The 26174-nt window shown below is 39.8% G+C and overlaps 1 protein-coding gene across 1 annotated transcript in view; it reads left to right on the plus strand.

The window, feature by feature from the left end:
• The first annotated feature begins 749 nt into the window (after nucleotides 1-749).
• The window catches only part of KIF25 (kinesin family member 25), a 42875-nt gene continuing 17450 nt past the window's right edge, over nucleotides 750-26174 (plus strand). Inside the window, exons 1-9 of the mRNA XM_074863045.1 lie at nucleotides 750-941; nucleotides 1773-1838; nucleotides 6141-6257; nucleotides 7741-7879; nucleotides 12300-12403; nucleotides 13563-13651; nucleotides 15179-15221; nucleotides 20720-20787; nucleotides 25173-25247. Of these exons, the coding sequence (XP_074719146.1) occupies nucleotides 750-941; nucleotides 1773-1838; nucleotides 6141-6257; nucleotides 7741-7879; nucleotides 12300-12403; nucleotides 13563-13651; nucleotides 15179-15221; nucleotides 20720-20787; nucleotides 25173-25247 (893 nt within the window). The remainder of the gene's footprint in view (nucleotides 942-1772; nucleotides 1839-6140; nucleotides 6258-7740; nucleotides 7880-12299; nucleotides 12404-13562; nucleotides 13652-15178; nucleotides 15222-20719; nucleotides 20788-25172; nucleotides 25248-26174) is intronic.

Consider the following 26174-nt stretch of genomic DNA (forward strand, 5'->3'; position numbering starts at 1 on the left):
GTTGTTTTCATACCCTCCTGTCAGGTATTTATACATGCTGACCAAATCCCTCTCTGCCACCTTTCCTCCAGGCTGAACAACCCCCAGCACCCTCTGTATAACAGATGTTCCCATCCCTTAATCTTCTTTGTGGCCTTTTCAGCCTTAGCCCCTAGCACACATCACCAACTGCTCAGGGGAAATGCTGTAGCCAATACAGGAACTCTAGGCTCTGTCCTCCTTCCGCCCCTTTGCTGTGGGTTTAACATTTTTTTTCAAAGCCTGTGCCCCCGGCCCTGGGAGCTGGTGTTCGGAGGAGAAATCTTTCTGCAGCCTTAGATCGGCCATGGCAGCTCCCAGCTGCTCCTCTGTCCCTGCGCGCCCCACCCTCACGCTTGGCCCCGGCTTCTGAAGTCACTTATCCCCGGTGACGCTGCAGAGGCAGGGACAGCTCCAGCACTACCCCAGCACACCCGTTAACCGCTCCGTTAAACGTGCGGGGGTAGCGGTGCCGCCGCCCCACCGAGGGCGCTCGCCCTGACACGCCCGAGGGGCATCTCCGTGGCCCCGCCCCATCCCCCCTTCCTGCGCGAGGATTGGTGGGCCGCCCTGCCGCTCACGGGCGCGGCGCGGGGGGAGTGGCTGGCAGGCGTGGCGCCGCCGCGGCCCCGCTAGTGGTCGGAGGCGGCGCGCGGGCAGCGCAGGAGGCGCTCGTGCAGCCAATCGAGGCGCCTGCTGGTGGGAAGGGGAAGGAGGCGGGACCTGTCACTATGGCAGCCGGGCGGACGCCCCAGCTGCCTTCCTCATTGGCCGGTTTAGATCCCCGAGGGGGTGCGGGGGCCGGGCGAGGGCCGGGTCTGCCGCGGCGCGGGAGCGGGGTGGGGACGATGCGGCCGCCGAGGGGGCTCGACCCGGGCTCCGTGTGGGCGCAGCGCCTCCGGCAGCTGGAGCAGCGGTTGCGAGTAAGCCCCGCGCCGCGGCGGCGGGACGGGCGGGGCAGGGCAGGGCGGGGCGGGCAGTGGGGTGAGAGCTGGCGGGCCCCGGCCTCCGCGGCGACGGCGGGGCGGGCGGAGGGGCGGGGCACGTGGCGGCGCTGAGGCCGGCGGTACGAGTGCCCCGCCCCTCGTCTCCCCTCACCTCTTTTCTTTCCCGCCCTTTTCTGATACGGGTGTATTTCTAGGCTTAACGTTTAGGCGAGAATCCTAAATAGAGCCGCCTCTGGGGGCTCGGCAGGCAGCCTGAGGTGGGGGAGAGGCAGCTCCCCCCTGGGGCCGGGTTAGAAACGGGGTTTCAGGGTGTGATCCGCCTTCCCAGCCCCGCGGCCGGGCAGGGCGGGCCGCCAGGGGGTCGGGGCGCAGCACCTGAGCCGAGGGATCGCCTTGCTGCGACACCATCGAACTCCCTGCCAGCGCAGCCTAGGAAATGGAAGTTTGTGTGGTTATTTATAAAGAAATAAAACAGCACTTCTCTAACGACCAGAGGTCTGGAAAGGGCCAGGAGATGGTGTTGTAAAGCAGAAGTGGTTCATATGTTGTACATATGCATTTCTGTCCAAGCAGGCAAAATGACAGGATGTATAGGAAATAAAGGAATATTAAGAGTTTATCTTAATGTTTATGTGCTTGTGAACAATTACTATTGTGCTGAAGAGTTTGGGTGTAGGTAATCTTTGTTTTCAGAAGGTTGAGAAACAGGAATATAATGATGAAAACTATCATAATGAAACAATATTCATGAGACCCATATTTATTTCATTTTTACTTTTGTGGTTTTGGGTGGGTTTTCTTCCTTAGACCAAAGAAGAACGAATAGTTGTCCTGGAAACTGAAAATGCAGTTCTTCATCTAAAACTTGCAGAGGTAACTATTGTTTATTTTTCAAAAAAGAATTCTTATGAAAATAGAAAAGAAAGACACTGAAATCTGTCTTCCTGTTTTCAGGTTTTGCCCTCTTTACCTGTTGGGGAAATCTATGAAGAGATTAAGGCTCAGTGTTTCTTTGGGTTTTGGTTTTTTTCTTTTTTAATGATAAAGGATAGCAGTAACAATAGACTGATTAAGTAACTAGAAGTTGTCATAGAGTTAAATAATTGCATTGTTTTAAATTATAAAAGTGAACTGAGAGAATGACTCTGCAAGCATTAAATATGGAATGTGGCTTTCTGCTTGCAGGGAAAATGTCTAAAAGACAAGGGTAGATTTTGGAGGCATACTTTATAGACATAATTAGGGTGATCCTTTAAAAAGGGCTGTTCATGGAGTGCAGGAAAGACATTTTATTATGAGTAGACTTACTAGAGATGCCCTATTGCATGTCTTCATAGCTCTAGCGTTACGCCCGTCTAGAACAAGCAAGGTACTGTTGCAAGAAGTCAGCTGCAGAGCATACAACAACAACTGGATGCCCTCATTTCCTTGTATACTTTTACAGAAGCGTATGTTGTTTCTAGATCATTATTGAAACAAGAAGCAGCCTGTGTTAATGTTTAGAGTCTTCAAAGTAGGATTTCAGAGATTTAGAGAATTCTAAGTATCGATCTACACTGCTAGAGCAGAGCCAGCTGTGAGTATTAGTTGTGATACAGACTATTGGCCAAGAGTTTCTAATCTGGGCTGAAACATTAAATGGTTGGGTGACCTCAGGAAAGCCATTTGCCCTCTCTGTGGGTTTGTTAACACCTGTGGATAAAAGTGGGTTTAACATTTTTCAGAGACTGACTGGAAGCAGACAGTACATCTGAAATGAGTTTTGCTAGGTATACAGAAGAATACTGTAATTTATTCAGAGAAAATGTTTCAATTGTTTTTGTTCTGCTTTATAATATTTACCAAAACCCTTAAGTATTTCAGCTGATTATTTTTTTTCACTCTTACAAGCACAAGAAATAAATTATTCTAGTCAGTAAGATGTATCAGATGTAGGAAGAAGTTATCTGAGTATTAGATAATGAAGCTTTGTTCTCCAAATACAGCTCTGTTTCAGTTTATTGGAAAATGTGCTGGAAGATATGAACACCTACAGACACATGAGGAGCGTGGCAGTGTTACCACCCTTAGTTAGAAACATCAAATGATTTGTGGAAATACTTTGCAATTAACCTTGCACTGATGTTTCTGTTCAGGTGGTAATTTAAATATACTTAAAAGAATTTTGCTTCTCCTTGGTTAATTTGTCCCAGCAATCTGAAAACATGAGCTAAACTGACATCTATGAAATAGTTTTACCTTAATTGAAGCATCTCAGTTAAAAAGAGTACTAATTTTAATTAGATGAATTTAAGGTTCTGCAATGTTGCACCAAATCTCCCAACATTTCACCAGCATAGCTGGTGAAAAAAGCTACTGCCCTCAGCTATCAGCTACTGACCCTTCAGATCTGCTGGTGGAGCTGCCAGAATGATTGAGCTGTAACAAGTTCACTCACACTGACCAGGGTCAACAGAGGTCTCGTTCTTAAGTTGTAAAAGTTAATTGGATTCGTTTTGGCTGAAGTGAATTAGGGAGCTTTGGAGACAAATTTAGGAGAATAGCTCAAAATTAGGATTTACAGTGTAAATGTTTGTCTATAGGTTGCATCAGACTAATAAAAATGTTATCTCTTGCTATAGGCATTCCCTTGCTTATATCCTTATATCACGAATATTAGCACTGCCACTGTTTCTGCAGCCTGGTATATTATTATTCTAGCACCATATTGTAAGGGTTGTTATTGAACGTAAGAAGTCAGATTCTTTCTCTATAGACTGGCTTTTGCCTATTTGGAAATGTGTCTCTGTCTGCATGCCCCTTGCTTTTGTTAGCAGTCCTTGAGGTCCTGATCCTGCAGCCTTCCGTACATAAAGCCAAGTCTGTCGGAAAGGATCCAATTGCAGAACTGAGATTTCACTTTGGAGAATGCCACTGAGTAGTTCCGTTTCACTTCTGTTTATAATAAAGCTGACTATAAAAATTTTATAGTCATTTTTTTGCTTCACATGCATGAGCACAGATTTGCAAGTTCTGGCCTGCGAACAACTCTGATGAATGCTAAAACTATTTTAATGGAGGAAACCTCAAAACCAAGGCATCATTTGCAATAAAGATAAACTTGATAGTGGAAGTGATGAGAGTTGACTTCAATGACAGTAGAATCGACCATTCCGCTTTTACTGTTCGGGTTGAGACAAATGGGGGGTCAAGGGCAACCTGTGCAGATGGTAGAAGATGTATTAGATGATAAAAGTAGGTTTTGACTAGTTTAAGCTTATTTAACAATAAGTCTTGAGTACTGCAATTGCTTATATATATGCTTAACTTTCCACATGTGATTAGCAGCACTAATCCTGGTGCACTGTTTGTATGCATTTTTGTCAAGCATGTTTGTAAATATTGCATCTGAGTAACATGAGTCTCGAAAATCCTCTGAGCAAAAGAACACATGAACACTGTATAGAATCAGTCTCAATTTGTGGGACCTTAAAGCCTGTAACGAAAAAGAGAGTTTTTTTTAAAATAATCTCTTCCTGCTATTTCTTTTCCACGTAAGAACTTTTTATATTAGTTCTAAGGCGTTGTATAGTTGTGCAGGACCTACGGTTGCATTTGTAAATAGAAGATGCATGATTTGTGAAGGTGAAAAAGCCACGTGAAAAGGTTTGTTTAGATTAGTGAAGTACTTTTCTTAGAAAATATAATCTTTCTTTATTCTAAGAGTTCCAGGACACTGTATTGTTGTTTTTGCAGATGTCATCCGTAGTTAAACTGCAATTAAATGTTTCCTTTTTACCTATCATTATCAGATGATTGGAATTAAATCTAACCTATTATCTGAATAAATTTAGCTCTTTCATGTCATCGTACTCTTCTATGTTTTGTTAATTTAAATAACGGAGAAATGCAGTCACAGAATTTATGGCCTGAATAAAGTAGGAAATAAGTCTGTGCCAGAGACAAATGCATTCTAAAAATAAAGAAAGAGGCTATTAGTGCTGGTTAAGGAATGATAGATGTCAACAGGTGGTAGGGGAACGTAGGTAAAGAATTTGCAGCTCATTTTAAGCACCAGGACTGTCAGTAAATGATGAAAAAGTAGTTTTTAATATAATACATATTCTGTCACATTGCAGAATTTCACAAGTACTCTACAGAGATTTCTTTGTGTTCTTGCCTGTAAATATTGAAAGTTGCACTATTTCTATTTTCCTTTTGAATTCAACATCTCAAAAAAAAATTTTGCCATAAAAATTGCTTTTGCATAGTAGGTAATTTTAGATTATCAGAAAGCATTCTTCTCCACATCCTTTAAAAATTGCTTTGGTTGCTTTGATCTCTGAAGACCCAGCTTAGTGCTGTAGTGGTACGGTTTTGGAACTCTACTGACTGTAATGGAGTCGGTGTTGGCAGGAAGCTAGAGCAACGAACATCAGGTCAGGGGCTGTGTGTTACCAGCTCCTTCAGGACTTGAGCAGTTAACACACGTGTATATGTGTCCTTGTTCTGTTTCATGACCTTTCAGAAGGCTTTCTGCATTAAATGCAGTTCATAGAATCATAGAATGGTTTGGAAGGGACCTTTAAAGCTCATCTAGTCCAGCTCCCCTGCCACAGGCAGGGACGTCTTCAACTAGGTCAAGATGTTCAGAGCCTCATCCAACCTGACCTTGAACATTTTCAGGAATGGTGAATCTACCACCTCTCTGGGCATCTGTTCCCGACTCTGCGAAACGCTGTTCCAGTGTTTCACCACTCTCATCATAAAAAATTTCTTCCTTATATCTAGTCTAAAAGTTAACCTAAATGTTACCTTATATCTAGTTTAGCTACCAGAAGACACTTAAACCAGCTATGTAACCAGCCCTTTTCAGTAAGTGAAGGCACAGTTTTAACCATTTAGATACATCTCAAGCGTAAGTAAGCGGTTTTAGGTGCTGCAAAAGCATTTTATTAATCTGATGCTGTGGTTTACCAGCCTAAGGAAGTGGAATATTGTGATGTTAGCCAGTTACCCCGAGGTGCTTCACGTGACTCAGAAAAATGTAAAATCAAAGAAATCATGTATTTACAACATCACATGTAATCAGATAGTTGAGTTACAAATGTTTATAGGGACAAAGGAGACATAATGCAACAGAAAACAAGTGCTTTAAAGTGATTTTTAGGAGGGTCTTTTTTTTTTCCTAAACAGTATCAAGGGTTGGCTGGAAGAAGCACTAACGAAGTATTGCAGCTGTACTCTGCTCATGGTCAGCAGCAGAAATTGCAGAGGAGATCTGTTGTAACCCAGCTGCATGGAGCAATAAAGGTAAAGACATTTAGTAATGATGCAGGCATAATCTATGCCCTAAACATTTACAATGCTTATCAAATATAGAAAAACCTGGAAAATGGTCAGATAAGAACCTGATCTGTGGCTTTATTGTATTCACAGCAGTGCTTGCAGTGAAGTGTAGCAATGCCTGAGTTAGCTTAAAATTTATAGTGGTTTTCCTGCAATAGGCTACAAAGTCACCCGAGAAGCTGGTAACAGTGACGGCTCCAGAATTTCATGTGTAGGCTGATATCATTATCCAAGATGACTATTCTTGTAATCAAAACCTAAAAGTCCTCTAAAAAACATTAATTGTGATATACTTTAACCAGATAGGCAGATTCTTTAAAAAAGCATTGGAAGGTTCCATTGATTTGACTAAGAGTTCTGCTCTGGCGGACCTCGCAAGAGGGAGTAGTTTGCTGAGTGATCGCTTGGGTTGTCTTAAATTTGCATCAAAGAGACTGGGACTGTTCTCCCAGTACCAGTACCGTAATATTTTCCTTTGTTGAAGTACTTATTCCTTAAGTTACTCCATAGAATAGTGAGTTCCTTTTAGGGACACTAACAAATGTCAGCTTTTCCCAGGACAGCACTCAATTCCTGCATAAAATTACTGAAAAGTATCTCAGGAAAGAAATCTGATTCTTAACAAACAGAAGGATGTAGCTTAATTGTAGCATAGTTGGACTAGATGATCATTGTAGGTCCCTTCCAACTGAACTTTTCTGTTCTATTCTAATTACAGTGATTCTGCTCAATAAATTTTGCAGTAGTGTTTTACATTTTAGGTTAGCTAAAATGTCAGAACTGCTTGTGATGCAAGTGGATTGAGATGGTTTACTGTCAGAGATCAATGAATGTTAGGAGAGAGCAAAGCTCTTCAAATAAAAGTCTAGATTAGTGGTAATCCTATACCTGTAATTTAAAAAAAAAAAAAAAATACTTCTTCCCAGTTATATTCTGTGGATTTTGAGAGTGAGAAATGCAGTGATTTTCTCCTTTTAGTTTAGATTACTGTTTTATCATTGAAGCTAGTCGATTAATTCAAGGTCAATACCACAGTTGGAAAATAAAATTTCACAGAATATGTGACACTTTGTACCAGGCTGACTAATGAAACATCACGGTGCCTCTGTGAGATAAGGGATCGTTAAGTTCAACTTGCAGATGGCTTTGTTTAATGAAATAATGTGTTATGTCACAAGTATGTGTTATGGTTAAAGTATGTACCATAAGATGGTATGGATCCATAAAGTCTGGCTGAAGTCTTTAGGAAATGACATTGCTAAATATGTTGCAGAATCCTTCTCTAAACGTGCTGAAAGATATACTCCTGAAGACCTCCTTTCATCAAGTAGAGGGTTCTTCCTGACTCTGATATCTCACCAAAATTATTTGTGGTGGTGTTATACTGATTCTTCCTTAACTGCTGGTTTTGTGTCTTTATAACATATTTTTCTTTCTTGCTGGGAAGAGGCTTAAGCAAGACCTGAAGAGCCTCCATTCATTTGCTCTTGAGCTTTCAAAAGACTTTCAGCGTCAAAGCGAGACTTATCTTTACCAAGTTTTGACAGCAGTCCAAGGGATACAGCTGCAAAATGAAGCAATGCAAAGTAAGGCTCATTGCACTTACATTTCAAACATGTAACATCAACAATGTCATTGTTAAATGTTGCTAACATTAAAAAGTTGAGTTTGATTTCTGAGAAACATGTCACTGAAATTGCAGCAGTTTTTTGTTTCACATTAGGTCATCAAGGAGTTCTGAAGCGTTAGAGCACAAATAACTCTGCAGAGGTTATGACTGAAAATTTGGATTTAGCTTTTGTGTTGATTGCAGCTGCTATTAGACTGCTGCTGAGTTGCCTCAGCTGTAGTATTTTTGATCTGAAGTTCTCAGGCTTGTTATTGTGACTATGCTAGAATAGCTGAATAAAGAATGTGTTGCTTTAGCTGAAATTTGTCTGCTTTTGACTGTACCCAAAAAGGACTCAGGTGATTTCAGAGATTTCTGAAAATACTGTCTGGTATTAGGACAGACTGGATTTTTAATGTTTCTGTGTCTTCAGGGAGAAAACTTTACTTCCAAATCAAAACCAGTTCCACTTGCTAGACTGTAGGTAATAACACCACATGAACTACTGTTTCGGAGTTCAGGTCCTCCCTTGTTCATGTGTACATATAAAGCAGACCCTGCAGTGCATTGGCACTCTCTGCCCTCATCACTGAGGGCTTAGTGCATTGGTCCTACACCTGGATCTCTTGGCATGGATCTCTGCACCTGCTTTCAATATCCTTGATTCTGGTGGAGCCCCTACCAGGCCTGAGAAGCACATGACACCTATGGAGCTTACACTGTTTGAAGCTTAGCAGCCTGATGAACTAACAAAATATACACAAATTTATAATCAGAGCTCCTGGGTGATGCTCTGATATCCATGCGTTGCCATTTAAAAGGTACGTTTTTCTCCTGCTTTACTTTTTGGTTGAAATATTTAATTTTGGGACCGATTTGATTCTGATGGAACTGCTCATGTCAGTAGCAACAAATGGCATTCTCAGTGATGGGTATTTGCAAAACTTGTTCCTATATGTAATGTACTAAGTTATGATTTAAATTGATTTTATTACTGTATTATCCATATAGAGAAAAGCTTAATCAAGTTGTCTTTAAAACAAAAAAAAGACTCAAGTGGAAAATCAACCCTAAATAAAGGTGAATGTTTCCCTTATTGAAGCAGGGGGCTAAACGAACAGATAGCCCACCCCAACAACTTGAGCTGTTGTGGTGTAAATAAATAGTAAGTGTTCCTTCTGAGACCTTGCAAATTCCTGTTGACTGTTCTCAATTTGCACTTCATGGTGCATTGTTCTATGAAATCATAACCAAGAGAGGCCTCCTTGCCTACAACAAAGTAAGTGTGTTGGTACTTAGATGGATGACTTACACTTTTAGTCTGGACATTTTTCAGTTCCTCTGTCAAATGTTTTAGATGCAGATTCTATTGTTAACCTTAAATATGACAGTTGGAATTGCCATCCTTAAATTACATGTAATCTTTTGTAAACAGAAAGTCCGATGTATGTATTCTGGAAACAATGTGTGTTATCAGTTTAATTCTAAAACAGAGATTGAAAATGAGGGAGATAATTATAGAAGAAACATTCAAGTAGGTTAATTTCAAGGCTGTAGTTGACATGCAGCAAAGTATAAAACTTTCCTGTAATAACTGAGTAGTCCCTTGCTTAGAAGTATTTATTCACAGTCTGAAAACCAGGCTATTGCCATCTTTCCCACTGAAATTTAAATAGTAGTAATTCCTGAGAGAGAAGTGCTCATTATTCTTTTGTTACAGATATGTTTCTCTCATAAACAAAGCTGCTATCACTTTAGCAAAAAATACTGGCCACCTCACTGCAAATGATACTGCTGAGGCAGATGCAGTCATTCAGCAGAGTTCTGGAAGGGTAGGAATTTCTAAAAATTGAAGATGACTTTTTAGATTGCTTCACCATGCAGGTATTATAAGAAAGAGGAAATAACAGTATCTGTGCATGCAGAACATATTTTCAGAGAGGGGAAACCACTGTTCTCACTGCTTGGCAAAGTGGCGGTTACTAAGGAGCAAAATCTGTCCAAGTCAATGTGTGACAGGTGCTGCAGGTTACTGACATATTTTGTGAAAGCTGCTGCAGCCTGGTGACTTAGCTATCCTTTGTGATTCCAGAACGCTTCCTCTCTGGGGTGGAGAACCCCAGGGAACTATGGGGACAGCTACACATCCGTATCTGAGCTAGGCCGTGGCTGTCCTAGGTTATGCTGCTCCTGTTGTTCACATCCCCATCATGGACCTTTCTGTTGTGCTGGCATAACTGTTTGTGTGATCACAAACAAAGCAGATCAGGGAGCTGATCCAGGACAGAAATTACTCAGCAAGAAGGATTGCTTTTAGACCTCCACGTGACCATGGAAGCAGTTGTGCAAGCACAGAGAGGGTCTGGTGCAGCATTGAATAGGAGGGAATGAAAAGCCCCTTAGCCAGGACTGTCAATTAAAGAAACATTACAATCCTGAACATGTTTGCAAGCCATCACTCTTCTACAACTGTTAGTCTGATTATCGATGGATTAAAATGTAACTTCTGCATAGCTTGCAGCTGATGCCACGCAGAAAACTAGGAAAATGTTAAATAAGTGTTTATATAGCTCCACTTTCAGAAAAATTAAAAGTTCAGAAATAATTTATCCATTAGGAAACTTGCTCTGTGGAGCTTCTATTCAAGAAGTTTTTCTGTGCTGCACGTAAAGCTTTACAGAAGACGGACAATAAAACTGATGGCTCACTCTTACATATAACAAAATATCATCTGCTAAATGCAACAACTTGACTCATTTTCTACAGATTGAAGTTCTTCACCTGTCTGCTCAAAAGCCCTGGTGTCAAATTGGGAAGCCCCAAGGTTGATTTCTGTTTTCACAGTCATCTTCACCATAGGAGGGCTAGTTAGAAAAAAAAATAAATTAGAAATTAGGGCCTAAGTTAACTGAAACTGGATCTATAATGTCCGGTAGGCTTCTCTCAGTCCTCATGAAGAGACCACTTGAATATTGAAACAAGCTAGTAATTTTTATTTTTTTTCTTTCAACACTGGAAGAATGGAAGAGTACCCTTAGCACCTATTTGCAGGGACTCCTTCTGAATCTCCACACCTATTGTGTAACTTTATTGCTTATTCAAGAGTCTTCAAGAAAGTGTGTACACAAATTTATAAATTAAAATACTTATTATGGAGATTACATAAATAATCAATGGATTCCAACCTCATATTTTGAAAAATACTGTATAATTAGGGACCAGTGAATCACTTTTGACAAATTTTTGTAACACATTTGCATGTGATTCTCCAAACCAAGACATATTAGTCTTAGTCCCCATACAGGATGCAAGAAAGGGATTTTTCTTAGTGAAACTCCTAGACCTTGATTCCCCAACTATTAACGTCATGTTTCCCCTCCATGCATTCACTTGTGGGGGAACATTATGAGCTGGAGGTGAACAGCATAGGTATTGCAAAAATAAGATCTGACAAATCTGTAGTATAGCCAAATGTCCCTTGAAGTTCTCTGATTTGTGTGACATACTGAGCTTTTTAAGCCTGTTCCTTTCTTTGTAAGGTAGCATGTACTGAGGCTGGTGGCCACCAGCTAACTCAGCTCTCAGACGGTGGTTTTGACTGCTTGCTACACTACATCTTCAAACTGCTCACTAATTGCTGTGGAGATTGATTTCCCACTGGGGTTCCTAAAAGCTTGCTTTTTACACTAGTTTACAGTCACTTTATGTGCCTTTTGGACTGTATGTTTTAGGCCTGCACAGTGTTAATGTAACTGGGCTGAGATAAAACCATTTGTGATGTTGGAAGGCTTTTGTAATGACCCATAACTGCTCGCCTCAGTTTTGTGAAGAAGACTCCATGGGTTTCAAAAGATCAGTCTTTTTTATGAAACCCTACCCATGAAGTGAATGTACCTATCTTAAAAGGGAACTTTATAACAGTTTGGCAGGATTAGTAGCACTGTAAATGAGGCTGAGGATAAATGATAGGTTGACTTCGTGTAAAGTTAGCTGGAATGAATCTAATAATCTGCAAATATGGCATAAGCATTGCAAGTCACAGCCCCATCCAGAAGCAGGTTGCTTCAGGTTTGGGTTTCAGGCTTCACTGACAGATAACATTACTCTTAACTAAACTGACATATTTGAACTGCCTTTAAATATCTTGTATTTTTGATTGCTTTTCAAGATTTCACATGTATACCTGTGGTAATTATCTGTAACTTTGCATAGCCATTCCATAGCAAGAAGTATGATGGGATTTTTCAGAGGTGTCTAGTAAATCAGGAACTAACCTTCCTAATTTAAATTTGGTAGAAGTTAAAAAGGTTTCTGCTTGTATTTCATGAGGTGCTACTGGAAAATTAATTTTGTAAAGTCAGAGGATTCAGTTCTTTGAAAAAACTTTTTTCTTCCAGTGTTCCAGATAAAAGCTTTAGATCTTCAGCAGTCTCTACAAGAGGTGACAGAGAGATACGAGAAAGAAAAGCAAAAGAGGAGAGCTCTACATAACAGCTTAGTTGTAAGTATCTTTAATGACAGAACACTTCCTTATTTTCTGATGATTATGCCCATAATTTCCTCACCAATAAAACTAATGAATATACTTTTTATGGGTATATCGCTTCCCCCAGCTGTCTATATATGATGCATTTTTAGCTGAGGCACATTTGTCTTACAATAAGCCCCAAGCCCCTTTTTCTTTTTTACACAAGTATCTTCCAAATGCACTCCTAGAGCATATTGCACTAAGAAGTATCATCCATTTTGAATAGCGACCAAAACTTGAGTTTCTTTATCCTCATCTCTAAATTTGCAGCTTCTGAAGTTGTGTCAGAATTCTTAAAATTAACTTAATTTTTTTCATTTTTGTACTTTACTCTTCCTCCCTGCCCCCCCAAATGACTAGTTTTGGGTTGCCTGATTCAGGACCTGATTTTTAGAAACACAAGCCTCCTTCAGAGAAAATTCTTCTAAGTTTTTCTACCTGGGATAATGAAGCTCTTTGGTAAAAAGTACTTACCTTCCAAACTCTGCCTCGTGTTGCAGTTTACTGAAAGGATATTCTCCAAGGCAGTGAGGAGTTAATGCCAGTGGTCACTAGTCATCCCAGGCAAGCTGTTTTCACTAATACAAAATGAGAAGAACTGATCATCAATAAAAAGAGAGGAAAAACACCAGGTTAGATAAACTGAAGTCTGAAACAGTCTGCAGAGAAAAATCACTTACTGGCTTTTTAGTTATATGTGAACACAAAGTGGAGAGGAAAAAGTACAAAATGTTTTATATTCCACATCTTCCTCAGGGCTGGTGGAAGAGAAATGGAGTGTGTAATCTTGTCTGTTGAGTTAATATATGTGTCTGAAGAAGCTCAAGTAAAGAGGAAAGAGACTGAAGAGGGGAAAATGGCTCAGATTGAAAACCTTTTTTTTTTTTTTTCCCTATAGACTGGAGAGGGCTACACCAGTCCAGAGCTCTGAAAAGTGCATACTTCCTCAAGTACTTTCTCCTAACTTCTCAAGGCAAATGATATTGATACTATTTTTCTCTCCATAGAATCTAAGACTGTGATGTTGTAAACACCTGCTTTCTTAAACACGTTCATGTCTGCTTCATAAATTCCAGTGTATTTGTCCTCTCTAGTTGTTTGTGTTAAATACATCTTAATATTCTAACCTTAGGAACTGAGAGGAAATATCAGAGTCCACTGCAGGATCCGACCATTACTACCTTTTGATACTGCTGCTGGACATTCAATATCACAAGATGGGTAATTTATTTTGGCTGTGTTAGATCTTAGCTGACTCATAATTAATACACAGAGAAAACAATAGTTATATGTATGTGAGAATAACTGTGTTCTTGACTTTTTTTTTTTCTGTTTTTATGTGTGTGGGGAGACAGTGGTCTCATAAAAAGTGATTATTGTTTCCTTTTCCTTCTCCTGCTAAAATGGCTTTAGCCAATCTCATCCCCTTTTCTAAAAGTATGTCCACCTGTATAGAAAGCCATAGGTGTTCTGTCAGGATTATCCCTGGCTTGGCAGAAATAACACAGTTGCAATCAGTTTAGAGTATATTCACTATCCTATACAAATTCTGGGATACAGTAATGTCGTAATACTGTCAGAAGTCGTGGGTAGAGAAACACAGCATTCCAGTTGTTTTGTAATGCTATGGAACAGATTTGCTGTCAGCACAAACACTGGTAATTCTATTTCAGTATAATTTGGCTCTGCATCCCTAATTTCTAATACACTTACTGTAACTGAAGTGTCAAAACATTCCAAGATCCAAAAGGAAAAGAGGGATTAGATGCAAGCGTGTGCTATAACAAGCTGAATTCTCCATAGATGATTAACATGAAAGAAGGTAGGGGTTGGAACATACACAAAGAAAGAAAGAAAGGGGAAACTAGGTGGGTGGCTAGAAACCAGTAACATTATCATTTACCCTATCGCTAAATAACTGATTTGGGGCTTTATTTTACTTTTACTGACTGGTAATTCTGAAAGAGTACATTCAGTGTTTTAAAGTTTATTAATTTTTGGCAAATCTTTAAAAAAATACAGAATTGTTTTAATTAAAACAACATTAAAAAAAGCAGACAGGAAATTTCAAGGAGCTTGAAGGGGAAACTTGCATTAACCTCTGCTCGATATACCTGGGAAGGAACTCACTTGCTGGTTTTGTTAGCTATATGGAATAGTGCAGTCAGGTGCTGAACTGCAGTGTAAAACAGGATGGGCTGGGCCAAACAAACAATTGTTAAGACTAACATTTCTTAGCTTATCAAAAAGTAATTTAAATAAAAATTAGTTGTAAAACTAAGGACTGATTCTCAAAATGCTTACACACATGAATGAATTTATACACCTTAGCAATCCCAGTCAGTTTTTCAACTAGTAATGGATGCAACATCAGGGACAAATACCTAAAAAGAAGGTGTTTTTCACTTTAATGTTCTAAAGTGAAAGCCTCTTGTTACAAGCTCACATTACAATCTCAAACTAATAAATGGTTTGCATGTGAATTAGTCTTAATTGGGTTTGTTCTAAATTTATTTTTTAAGCAGATTATTTTGCTTGATTGCACCTTAATTTGTTTTTTATTCACAATTAACTATGGTGTTAGTATGTACATGGTGTACAATAAAATGGCGGTTCTGAATGGTACTCTTCAGATAGTGCGTAGTTCACAGACATTTTGAGCATTGACTTTCCTGAGCTAAATGGAACACTTACTGTTTGAAAGGTACCTTTTTTTTCCCTATGGCTTTTTTTTTTTCTTCCTTACAGGCAAAGAAACTTTTCAGAAAAAGTGGCGTATGCAGCTGATGATGTGAGTATTTGATGGTGAAATTCAAAAGCATGTTCACAGATACTAGGAAGGAGAAACAAGAGGGTCATGTGGGTTTTTTAAAAAATGACGTACTTTCTTGTCAGTCGGTGCCCAGCTTTGATCACCCATGGGTGCAACAGCAGGTGATTTGTGCTATTTTCATCCTGACTCTTTGTAGTAGTAATAGCTTGGAGCTTCTGTAGGTGCAGTCATCCATAAACCGGAGGTTGTGTGTTTGCAGTAGTCAAACTGTTGCAGACTTCCTGCAGTCACTTCCTTTGAGTATTTACTGTAACTCTTTCTAAAATTATGTCAGGCTTCTTCATTTTGTTATTGCAACACAACTAATGCATTAGGAGAGCAATATGATATCCCATGAACCACAACACTCTATGTGGTACTGCAGTCAAGCATGTTAAAGTGTCCTGGCTTAGAGCCATCAGAGGAAGGAGAATGAACCTTGAGGTTGCAAATCCAGATGACATTCCAGCATTAAATGAGGCCATTACCAAGATATAAAATTTAAAAAGGCACAGTAGTGTGAGCTAAGGTCAAAGTATTAACTTGGGTGTTAATTTTCTTAGCTGCCATAGTTCTTAGTTGGCTGCTCACTGTTACTTACATGGTGATTAGCCAAATTCTCTTCTATAGTATAGCGCTTAAAATATTGCTGAAGTGACCTACAGTATGTTATGCATTTAAATCTCCTGAATTATAGCTTCATTAGGCAGATCTCGGTTGCATAAAGTGGATACTTAGAGAGAGACATATATATATATATATGCAATTAGGAAACTAATGGAGCACATGAAAAACCAGCTAAGGAATAGTAAATATGTCAGGAGATAAAAACCAGGGATCTGTAAAAAACCAGGGATCTATAATGGTAGACATACAGTGTTCTGGATGTCGTGACCCATTTATTGTACTGTAAAATGCCATGGCCATTTCTGACCTGTTAATTTTTATTGCATGAAGATGAAATTAGATAATATTTAGGTTTTGGATTATTTCATAGAGATATCTGATACATCTATATGTTTACAGGCAAAGCAGTGTCTGCTTGCTTGTGCCAATTTATGAGTTTTAATTTGTATGAAACAGTGACCTCGTAACCTTCAATACGCTAACCTGTTCTCATGTTTAAAAGTCCTTATAAAGTATTCCAGGAAAATAAGTGTATACATGGACTTGATTGTAAAATGAAATTTGCAAGATACTAACTTCCTGGTTTTGGAAAACACAACACTGACTTCAGATGTTTTATTGGTTTGCATTGACATTTATTTGGTTAAAATGCTTTCTAGTTTTGATCAAATACCTTAGGTCTTTGTGTTAGTTTCTTAATATGATTTTTTTAATGAAAAAAATAAATATTTTTGTTTAAAGTATCCAAGTCACAAGGGAGGATAAAAGCCCAACTGACTTTTTACAAAAAGCAGCCAGTTTGGACTAACCTAACAAAAATAAAGTAAAACAATGGTTATTGCCTGCTTATTTTGCTTTTAACAACTGAAGGTCTTATGCTTGTGGCTAGGATAAATATGCAGTTAAAATTATGGGGCTTGATTTGTTATTGAGCTTTTAGTTGCAACGTAGTCAAAGCTCGTATTTCTGGAAACAAGTTAACCATTTTCCAGACACATATTTATGATTTAAAGAAAATTTTAGATCAAGGTGAAGGAAGACTGAGATAGAGGTGCTGAGTTTATTAGTTTTGCTTTTTAGATCATGGCTGGCTGTCCAGATTTTTCCCTGTAAATACTTTATATGTGTAACATAACAAGGCAGTTATCTGCCATGATCATTTAGAGCTACTGTACATTAGAAAGCAGAGCTGCATTTGAGAACCAGAGTCACAACGCAGTCCAGCATGCATATCAGAAACTATGGTTGGATCGTCTAGACAAGCTTTAGCTTGACATTGTTCCTGGGTTGGACTGAAGCTCTAGTAATATGCTGATCTGTCTCATCTATGCTACAACTTTGTCATGTTATAACTAGAATCAGGGAAACATCTGTCTCATAGTCAAAGATCACAACAGGAGTTGCAGTACAAAGTAGCTTTGCTTCTCTTCTGCCAGGAGCTGTGTTAAGACTTCCTTCAAACCATCTAGACAGGCAGAACTGACACCTGGACAGAATGGTTGTGTATCTTTTTGTGAGACTGAGACTACATGAATTCTATTTAGTCTTTGAGTTTTTTTCTTTTGTTTATTTTGAGATTCATATAATTCTTCAAAAGACACGTATGATCTTTTCTATAATCTTGCTCATCTTGTCTAGAGAATCATATTTTGATTCTAAGTCTAAAAAAGGGCTTAGGATTTTACTGGATGTACATAAGAGTATTTCATTTCAGTTTTTGAGCTACTTTAAGATTTCTGAAGTTTTCTTTTTGCTTTCCCATGTATGCCAGCTCCTCAGCATAACAGTAACAACTGTCTGAGCCTTTCTCCTGAAGCTTGTTGCGGAGCTTTTTCCTGAAGCAATGGTAGAGAGTGAGTACACACTACATATCAGGTTGAACAAGTCCACATAGCTTAGGACACTGAGCAGCGCTGGTATTGTCACTACCTGAGAAAATGAGTAGATGAAAGCTCAGACTCTTCTTGGTGGTGACAGGACAAGGAGGAATGGGTGCAAACTGAAATACAGGAAATTCAACTTAAACAGGAGAAGCTGCTGTGAGGGCAGTCAGACACTGGAACAGCCCAGAGAGGGTGTGGACTCTGCGTCTTTGGAGATACTCACAACCTGACTGGGCACGGTCCTGGGCAACCTGCTGTAGCTGACCCTGCTCTGAGCAGGGGGTTGGCCCCCATGGCCTCTGTGAGTCCCTTTCCACCTCAACCATTCTGTGATTCTGCTCTAGGATCCTACCTTCTGCTTTTCTGTAATTTTGTCCATTTTTGGCCAGGTGTCCTGTGTGCGCTAGTGAGTGTAGGTGTCATGTTTGAATGAGCAGCTATGTTTTTGTCTGGATTCACAACACCAAATGTAGACACTTAAATGAGGTGCCTAATCACTCCAGACTCCCCTTGTGGTCGCTGAAGAAAAGTAGCCACCTCCAGAGGGAAAGTCATTCACCTCAGATCTGAATTAAACTTTAAATATGTTTGTCTCCATGACTACATAGGCACCCAAGGCACCTGTCCTAGCCCAATACCTGAAGTGATATTTGAACTGAGTTTGAACTAACTTCCTTCAGCACAGAGAAAAGAAACTGGCTGCCTCTATGTGATTAATTCTTTTCAAGTAACTTTGAGAAGATTTTCACATAAGTAGCTCAGAAAAAGGTGATGGCGAAGAGGCTGCTCTGAATATCAGAGAAGGTGCCAGATTCTGCTGTTTCTTCAAGACAGGACCAGGCAAACATGAATTAACATAGCCAAGACCCTCCTTTTCTTGGGAGATAATTTTGTAATAGATCAGATGGATGTAGCTATAGCAGTTGGAGACATTATTGCTCCCCAGTTGCTTATCACCATCCCCAGCTAGAGGTTTCTTCCCCTGGTGCTTACTCAGTGTGGGGAATCCTTTAAGCTGTCCATGTCAGCCTCAGTGCTATGTCAGACAGTTGCACTGAAGTTGACAGTGAAACATGAGGAGCAGTCACAGTCTCCCTTACATTGGCTCTGCTGTGGAGCAGTAGTCTTGGGAAAGGGGGTATAGCCTTCAGCAGATACGCAGTAACAAGCGATAAGAAATTATAATTACCACAGCTGGATTCTGTGATCATGTCTACATCTACTATTCCATATAACTCATTTAAAATTATCTCCCTGCCTTACTGAATTTTGCTTACTGAACTGCTCCCCGGGCTTGGGGAGTCAGGCTTGGGTGTCAGGACAGATTGTGAATATTTATGAAGTATCCTTTTGTCATTTCCATCATTCAAGTTGCCCTGAAAGAACTCAGACTGGGAGTATTCTGTGACTCTGGGGTGAAAAAAAGGTTCTTCAGCATTCATGTGAGACAGCTGTATAGATTTCATAAGCACTATTGACAGGGAAACCTGATGAGATTCTGTAGGCCAGCAGCTGTGGTGGATATGTTAGGCCATACTGATCTCCTGAGAAAGGAAGGTCATTACAAATGTTCGTATGAAACTTCTGCCTATTAACAATTCTTTTGTTTCTATGTTATACAAATAGAGTTTTTTCTGTCCCATTTCTCACCTAGGGAAAGCTGATATGCAAGTAAATTTGATATCTGAATCAGAAATGTGTTCCATAATTCTATATCCTTTTCCTTTTCCTTTTTTCTTTTTTTTTTTTCTTTTCCCCCCAGAAGCCTGTTGGTTACTGATCCTATTAGAATTTCTGTCTCATGCCACTTTGTAGCAAAGTATTGTGCTCACATCTGTGCTGCTGCTAGATTTGCCAGTACCGGGATGAGTAACACAGCTAATTCTGTAGAGTGACTGTTGTCATCATTAGGTTGATAATGATACATTGGCCTTCTCTGAAGAAGAAAAAATACTTGTAAACTCAAAACAAGAAATTTGATTTTTATAAGCCATTTGCATGCTGGGTGTACTGTTATGCAGTCGTTATTTGCTCAGCTCTGTGACTTCAGTCTGTGGCAATACTCATTCGAAGGCCATTAGTTCAGTGCTCTAAGCTACTTGTCTGAAGCACAGTAGGAATTTCAGCACTCCCATCAAATGCAGTAAATGTAACCACAGGTTAGTAAGCTAGGAAACCTCCTTGAATTAGATGAAATATTTTGCATGCTAGTGAGCTTCCACCCAAATTGTTGTAAACTCCCACTTTTTTTTTCTTTACTTTTCTCTGCAATTAAGCAACATTTGCCATGAGGAGCAGAAGGGCACAGAAGTTGCTACGTAAGGCATGCCTGACTGCTGTGATTACACTCTGGTAATAGTTTCAAGAGCTGCTTACATATCTGTCAGATTTATAAAACTACTATATAATCCATCTGGAAAGTGGATTCCACAAAAAACTTGTGAAATTCCAGCAATTGTGCTAGTGCAGCTCTTTCTCACAGTTGTGGACTAGCATGTTATTCTATGAAATGAGCATCTTCTGTGCAGTTCTAGGCACAGATATGTATGAAATCAATCTGCAAAGGCACTATGAAAACTGGGCCTATGATAAAAAAGGGCTCTTGCCATTTTTTCTCTCTGTGGTGGCAGTTAGGAAGGTTGGATTAACTTGCTTGTGGCTTTCCAGGCACATAAGAAGTTCAGGTAAGGGTTTAGAACTTTGTCATGAACTTAAGTGCGCATAGTTTGTGTTCGTTGTTCTTTAATAATCTGAATGTGTTTTGAGATCCTTTCTTGCGGTCTTGCTAGTTCACTGCAGTATACAGGCTCAAAAGCCTCACATGTTGGTCACTGCTGGAGAAGGGCCTTGGACTTCATGATCCTTAATTACTGCTGTCATCTGGAATGTTAAAAATTATAAATATTTCTTTTTGTGTGTGTGTGTGTGCCTGTGATATTAACTGTAAGTATTTTGTTTTTCTCTTAGGAAACTGTCCTTGTAAAGTGCAGCCGTCCTGGTCATGCATCAATAAACAAGACTTTTCAGTTTGAGAGGTGGGTAGTCCTGGGTAGCAATCTGAATTGCTGGAAGATTTGTATAGTAAAGGCTAATTTTTCAGTAAGCTTTGGTTAGAAGGTAATGTTCACATTCTTTTTATTTATGTGGTATTCACGTTCTTCCCAGCACAGAATAATGCACTTCAGGATATAGATGACACACTTAGTCTTCCCTCTCAGTAAAGACTACTGACATGCCTAAGTTTGAAACCTGTGTAGAGACTCATTTGACCCTCTTCACAGTTTGAGTAGCTCTCATGATCCTTGAAACATGTTGCAAGATAGCAAATGTTATCTGCATTTTAAAGGGAAGGAATTGGGGTGGATTGCATGATTTCAGCATTAGACACACAGCATGACTGAGACAGAAACTGGACTGAGGACTTGTAAGACTCGATGTTCAGCTGTGCTACTTTTAACTTAAAGTTAAAATGGCCTGAACATAGACAACAAGATAGAGTAGTGGCATGTAAATCTGTGCTCCCTAAGAAGGCTGTAGTGGGACCACTTTCCTTATGAGGTGCTCAGGAATCCACATAGACAAGAGAGATTTTGAATGTACCAGCTGTGGTAAGGGTTTTAGCTGGTGTTTGTGCCTTATGAGACACCGGAGAGTCAGTCCATAAGACAGAAAACTGCAGGGAGTCAGGCTGAAAGGTGCCTTATGTTCTTTCAGAATGGAGCTGACCTGAACCTCTGAAAACAGGAATGAAGAGTTAAATTAATACACAAGATCTCTGTAAACCAAGACATACAAAATTTCATCCCATGCCTTTTTCCTAATGCAAACTGTGAATCTATATATATATATTGCAGTGACTCCTACAGTAGGCTCTGTACTCTGAACCATGCTTCAAAACCCTCTGGAAACAGAACACCTAAGGACAATTCCATGCTTCCTTGCTTGAAGGCAAAACTTGATTTCAAGTCAAATGTATCCAACACAAATTAAATGTTTAAACTTAAGGTCTGAACCTGTTCAGCCTGAACTGCTGTAGGTTTGCTAAACACTGCCAGTCATTCACCCTTGATGCATCCTTCTAAGATGCTGCCTTTTTCTACTCACGAAGACTGGGGACTGCTGCTGTGTCGGCCACCAAACAACTGAAAATTCCTGAGATGATGCAAATCTTGGGGAAGCATTACTGACCCCACAGGTTATAGGACTCCCTTGATACAAGACATAGGAGATCTCTCAAGGTACATGGCCACCTTGCATGTCTTCCATGCTACTCAGAGTAATTCTTTCCACCCTCCAGCTATGCTTAACACAGCCATACCAGTTGAAGTAAATGCAGAATAATGCTGGAATTCAACTCTGTGCAGCAACGCAGTTAACGGTATTGACACAGGACTCCAGAGGTGCTGTGACTCAAGACATGTGGTGTCGATCCTGATAATCAGGAAAAGGGTTAAAAAAATGTAAATCCCCCAAAGAATGCAGTTCTTGGGGAATGTTTTTTCAGTGTCCCAGCACAGCTCTTTTTTATAAACAGAAGAGCATATGGTTCTTATGAACTCAAAAATGTTTATTTTTTTAGCAACGTTTTATGGAACTAATAAATGTCAAAATATTTGATTTCAGCTCAGGAAGAAAATTCCAGCTTTCAGCATGTTATGCTTTTATAATTTTATTGGCGAATCAGTTAGAAAAATAAAAAAGAAGCTCAGAATTTTCAAGGTGAAATTAACATTAATCACTGCACAGGGACAAATCTGTCATCATTCTGGTAAAAATATATGGGCTTATAGTAAGAGATTCTCTGGATTTGTTGCATCTTTCATGGTCTCAGATAGCTAATTAAGTGGGTGTCCATGCTTCAGTCAGTGCTGTGATTAGTGTAGCATAAATTAGTTCAAGCCAACTTCAAACTACTTCGTTTGGGTACTGGTAGCATTTGAACCACAACAGCTAAGCAGTGGCAGTAAAACCCCTTTAGGAAGTTGAGTAAATATTTAGAGTAGTTACTGTAACATGGAGCCCCGTGCCTTTCTTCTGAACATCTATCAGAACCTGAACCTGACATAGTTAGCTATGGCTGTACTACTTTGTAGTGCAAACAGACTACTAAGACTGGTTGATTCTAGCCCTGGTTGTGGTTGGTAGTGATCTGTCTGCTTTATTAGGCAGCAAAACCCATCAACAGCAAGTGAAGGCCAGTGTGAATGTTATCTCTTTTAAGTTTGGTTGGTTTTTTTTTTTTTTATGTAGTAGCTCTGAGATGTTTTGATGCATTAAGGAAAAAAGTATCATTTTAACACATATTGAGTTAGAGGCCTAGTTGGTTAAGATGAAGGGCTTGCTGCTAATGAATATTTCATCAATTGCAGATGATAAATGAAGGAGAGAAAGTGTTTGGAAGTGCTTTTGTTCTCTTCTTTTGACCTTGCAGATTTGATGTGCAAAGTTTACTGAAGCACATGCGCGTGTATGCATGCAAAGCAAGGATGGAGTATTGCTATTCAGTGTCTGTGTCCTCCCAGTACAAACTGTGCCACATCTCTGCATATTTGTTGGTTTCTCAGTGTAGTATGACAGCACATCAGTGGAATGGCAAGACAAGCAGTATTTGTCCATCAAGCCAGACAAGTGCTCCTTTCCTGATGAAAGAGAGTACATTTTCATGCAACTTGTAATTAGACTGTGGAACACATTGCCACAGGATGTTACTCCAGGCCAAGAATTCAGCAAGATGCAAAAAGAAACTGAATACTAATTCTAATAATATTTTTTTTGAAACAGAGTTTCAATTCATATCTCAGTTTTGAGGCCAGTTTACAGCTTTTAAGCATTAGGATGAGACACAGAGATGAATTATTGTGTCTCCAGCCACCGTAGTGTTTCTTGCTCTTTCCTCTGGCTATTGTGGGGAACAAAATGCTGCACTAAGTGGGTTGGCTCTAATTCTGTACCTGTTTATCAGTGATCCCTCTGTACAGTCTTATTTATGGAGAACATGAATACAAAATCTACATTTCTGCAGGCTATAGACTGTAGTGGCCAGATCCTGGTCAAATATACAAAGAGGCTTAGTAAATGCTAAAGAGCACACTATGTCTTCATTCAGTTAAACTTGTAGTATCATATACAAGCTGTGGGTTGCTGCTAAGTGAAGTGTACTAGTATACTATATACTCAGGGAAGTAACTATGCTTTGTAATATTTGCTGTTAGCAAAATCCCTATTTCAATTAGTTGTTTTGCTAGAAGCTATAAAGAACACACATCACTCATTGGAAAATGGAGCTAAACAAACAAACAAAAAAGAATCACAATGGGAAGGTATCAGAAAAGGAAGCTTTTTCCAAAGATAAACATTCATACCTCAAATACTTAGGTGTGGTTAATGACATTTGTGGCTTATATTCTGTTTGTCTTATATAAAAGTATTTACTGCAGGCTGTTATCTGGGGAAGAATAAGTTTTTCATGTGCTAGAGAAGAAATGAATGAGTTAGGGTGTCCACATTTTGCGATCAGAATTTCATCCCTTTGATTTCCTGTTTTCAGGTCTCGATTTTATGTTGTACAAGCTTTACAATTGAAGGGGTTGAAGGAAAAATTTCTTTGAAGAGCTCTGTGTAGCTTTTTTTCTTTCCTTGAATTTGAAAAAACATATGCAGTTGTTTTAGACATCATTGTTCTGGCCCAAGGATCGTACTGTCATTGCTCTATTCTAAGAGATGGATTAACTCATTCAATTTAATTGTCTTTCATTCTGTTTAAAAATTAGTCTGAATTTCACATCAAAATGTAAAAGACAGTCTTCCCTCGAGTGAGAAGTGTTTATTTCAGAGCAGATGATCGTTCAGCAGGGGTGGGGATGGAAATACCTTAGGCTGTTGCTGCCCACAAAGACAGGGCATCCTTAAACATGGCCCTCGGGGGCCTTCTGATTTCTGCTCTGCCACTGACTCTTCTGGGACAAGTCCTGAGGCAAGTTTTGCAGCCTCTGTACTTCTTTTCTTCCCAGTCCTCCACATCTAAAGGGAAACACAACTTGATCACTCCCTTCCTTAGTGTGACACAAAGGAGACACAGGCAGCAGGGATATTTCACAGTCTGGTAGCTGGGAGAAAGTAACAGGGATCCAGTACAGCCTGAAAAAAGATTCTGTCTGCCAGAGAGGCAGGCAGAAGGATTAGGATGAGCTCAGAGAGCCACAAGTGTACACCTGCAGGTCGTTCCCTCCAGCACAGGCAACTGCACTCCCCAAAAGCAGGTGAGAACCTTGGAGTTCTAATTTTCAGTCCTCTGACATAGAAATGTGGGCAGGTCACAGGTTTTATGTCACTGGCCTACATTTTCCCTAGTCTGTATTCTTGTATTGTGACAACATATTTATATTTTTTCTTCAGTTAATCATTGCGCTTTGCTCCTCAGAGTTTACAATGCTTCAGAGTCTCAAGACACAGTATTTGCGGATGTGGCCCCTTTGCTAACATCTCTCCTGGATGGGTAAGTTAAAAGGTGGGAATAAGAAAGCTAAAGGGCAATAATCTACTGAAATCCATCGATTAAGAAAAATGTCTTAGTAGCGGTGGTCCCGTCAAGTGTTGTGGCTTTGCAGTTGCATTTTTCTGTTTTCTTTCTACTCAACACCAAGCGAATGTTGTTTCCCCATATAAACAGTGAAAACACTGTTTACAAAATTTAGCAGAGCAGACAAATTTTGGGGAAAAAAACCCATTTTTTTTCCTCTGGTCTCTTTCTTGCAAATTTAAGCGTTGCTTCTAATGGAGGATACTATCTTTTTTTGTTTTAGCAGGTTAGGTTTTATAACTGTTTTTCAGTTGTAGACATGCTATGATGCATCTTTTCCACCAGTGTATTCATATATGGAAGGCCTGCCAGGGCACTCTCTGATCATCTGTTCTGTTTTTGTGTACAGCAAAGGCCATAGGAGGTGGTATACTCAATTCCTGGTTGAACCAGAACTGAGCATCCTCAATCATAGTTCTAACACTCCTTCAGGCACTGGCATTAAAATAGAATTCTGGTGTGAATACAAAACTGATTAGTAACAACCACTAACAAATATGTGTTATTATTTCTAGCCACTAAATTCAAGAAGTGTGATTCTTTATTTATACTAGAGCCAACTTAAGCTACTCTTGTGAAGAAGCCTTGTTATAATCCTTGAGGCTTGAACTGAGATTTATGCAGAGCTTCCCTTCTGCTCCTTTCTCACCCCCGCTCTAACTCCACTCACTTACAGATGGTTGCTGTAGAGCTCTCATGGACCGTTCCCTCCCTGTAGAGGGAAAGCCAGTCCCTTTCCATCCACAGTGGCATAGTTGAAGTGGCAATCCTTGTTCCCACCAGTCTGCACACTGAAGTTTCCAAGTGTCCTTTTCTTAAAAGCAGCCTAGAAGAGTCATACTG

The sequence above is a fragment of the Strix uralensis genome, chromosome 3 (assembly GCF_047716275.1).
Source record: "Strix uralensis isolate ZFMK-TIS-50842 chromosome 3, bStrUra1, whole genome shotgun sequence".
NCBI classification, from domain to species: domain Eukaryota; kingdom Metazoa; phylum Chordata; class Aves; order Strigiformes; family Strigidae; genus Strix; species Strix uralensis.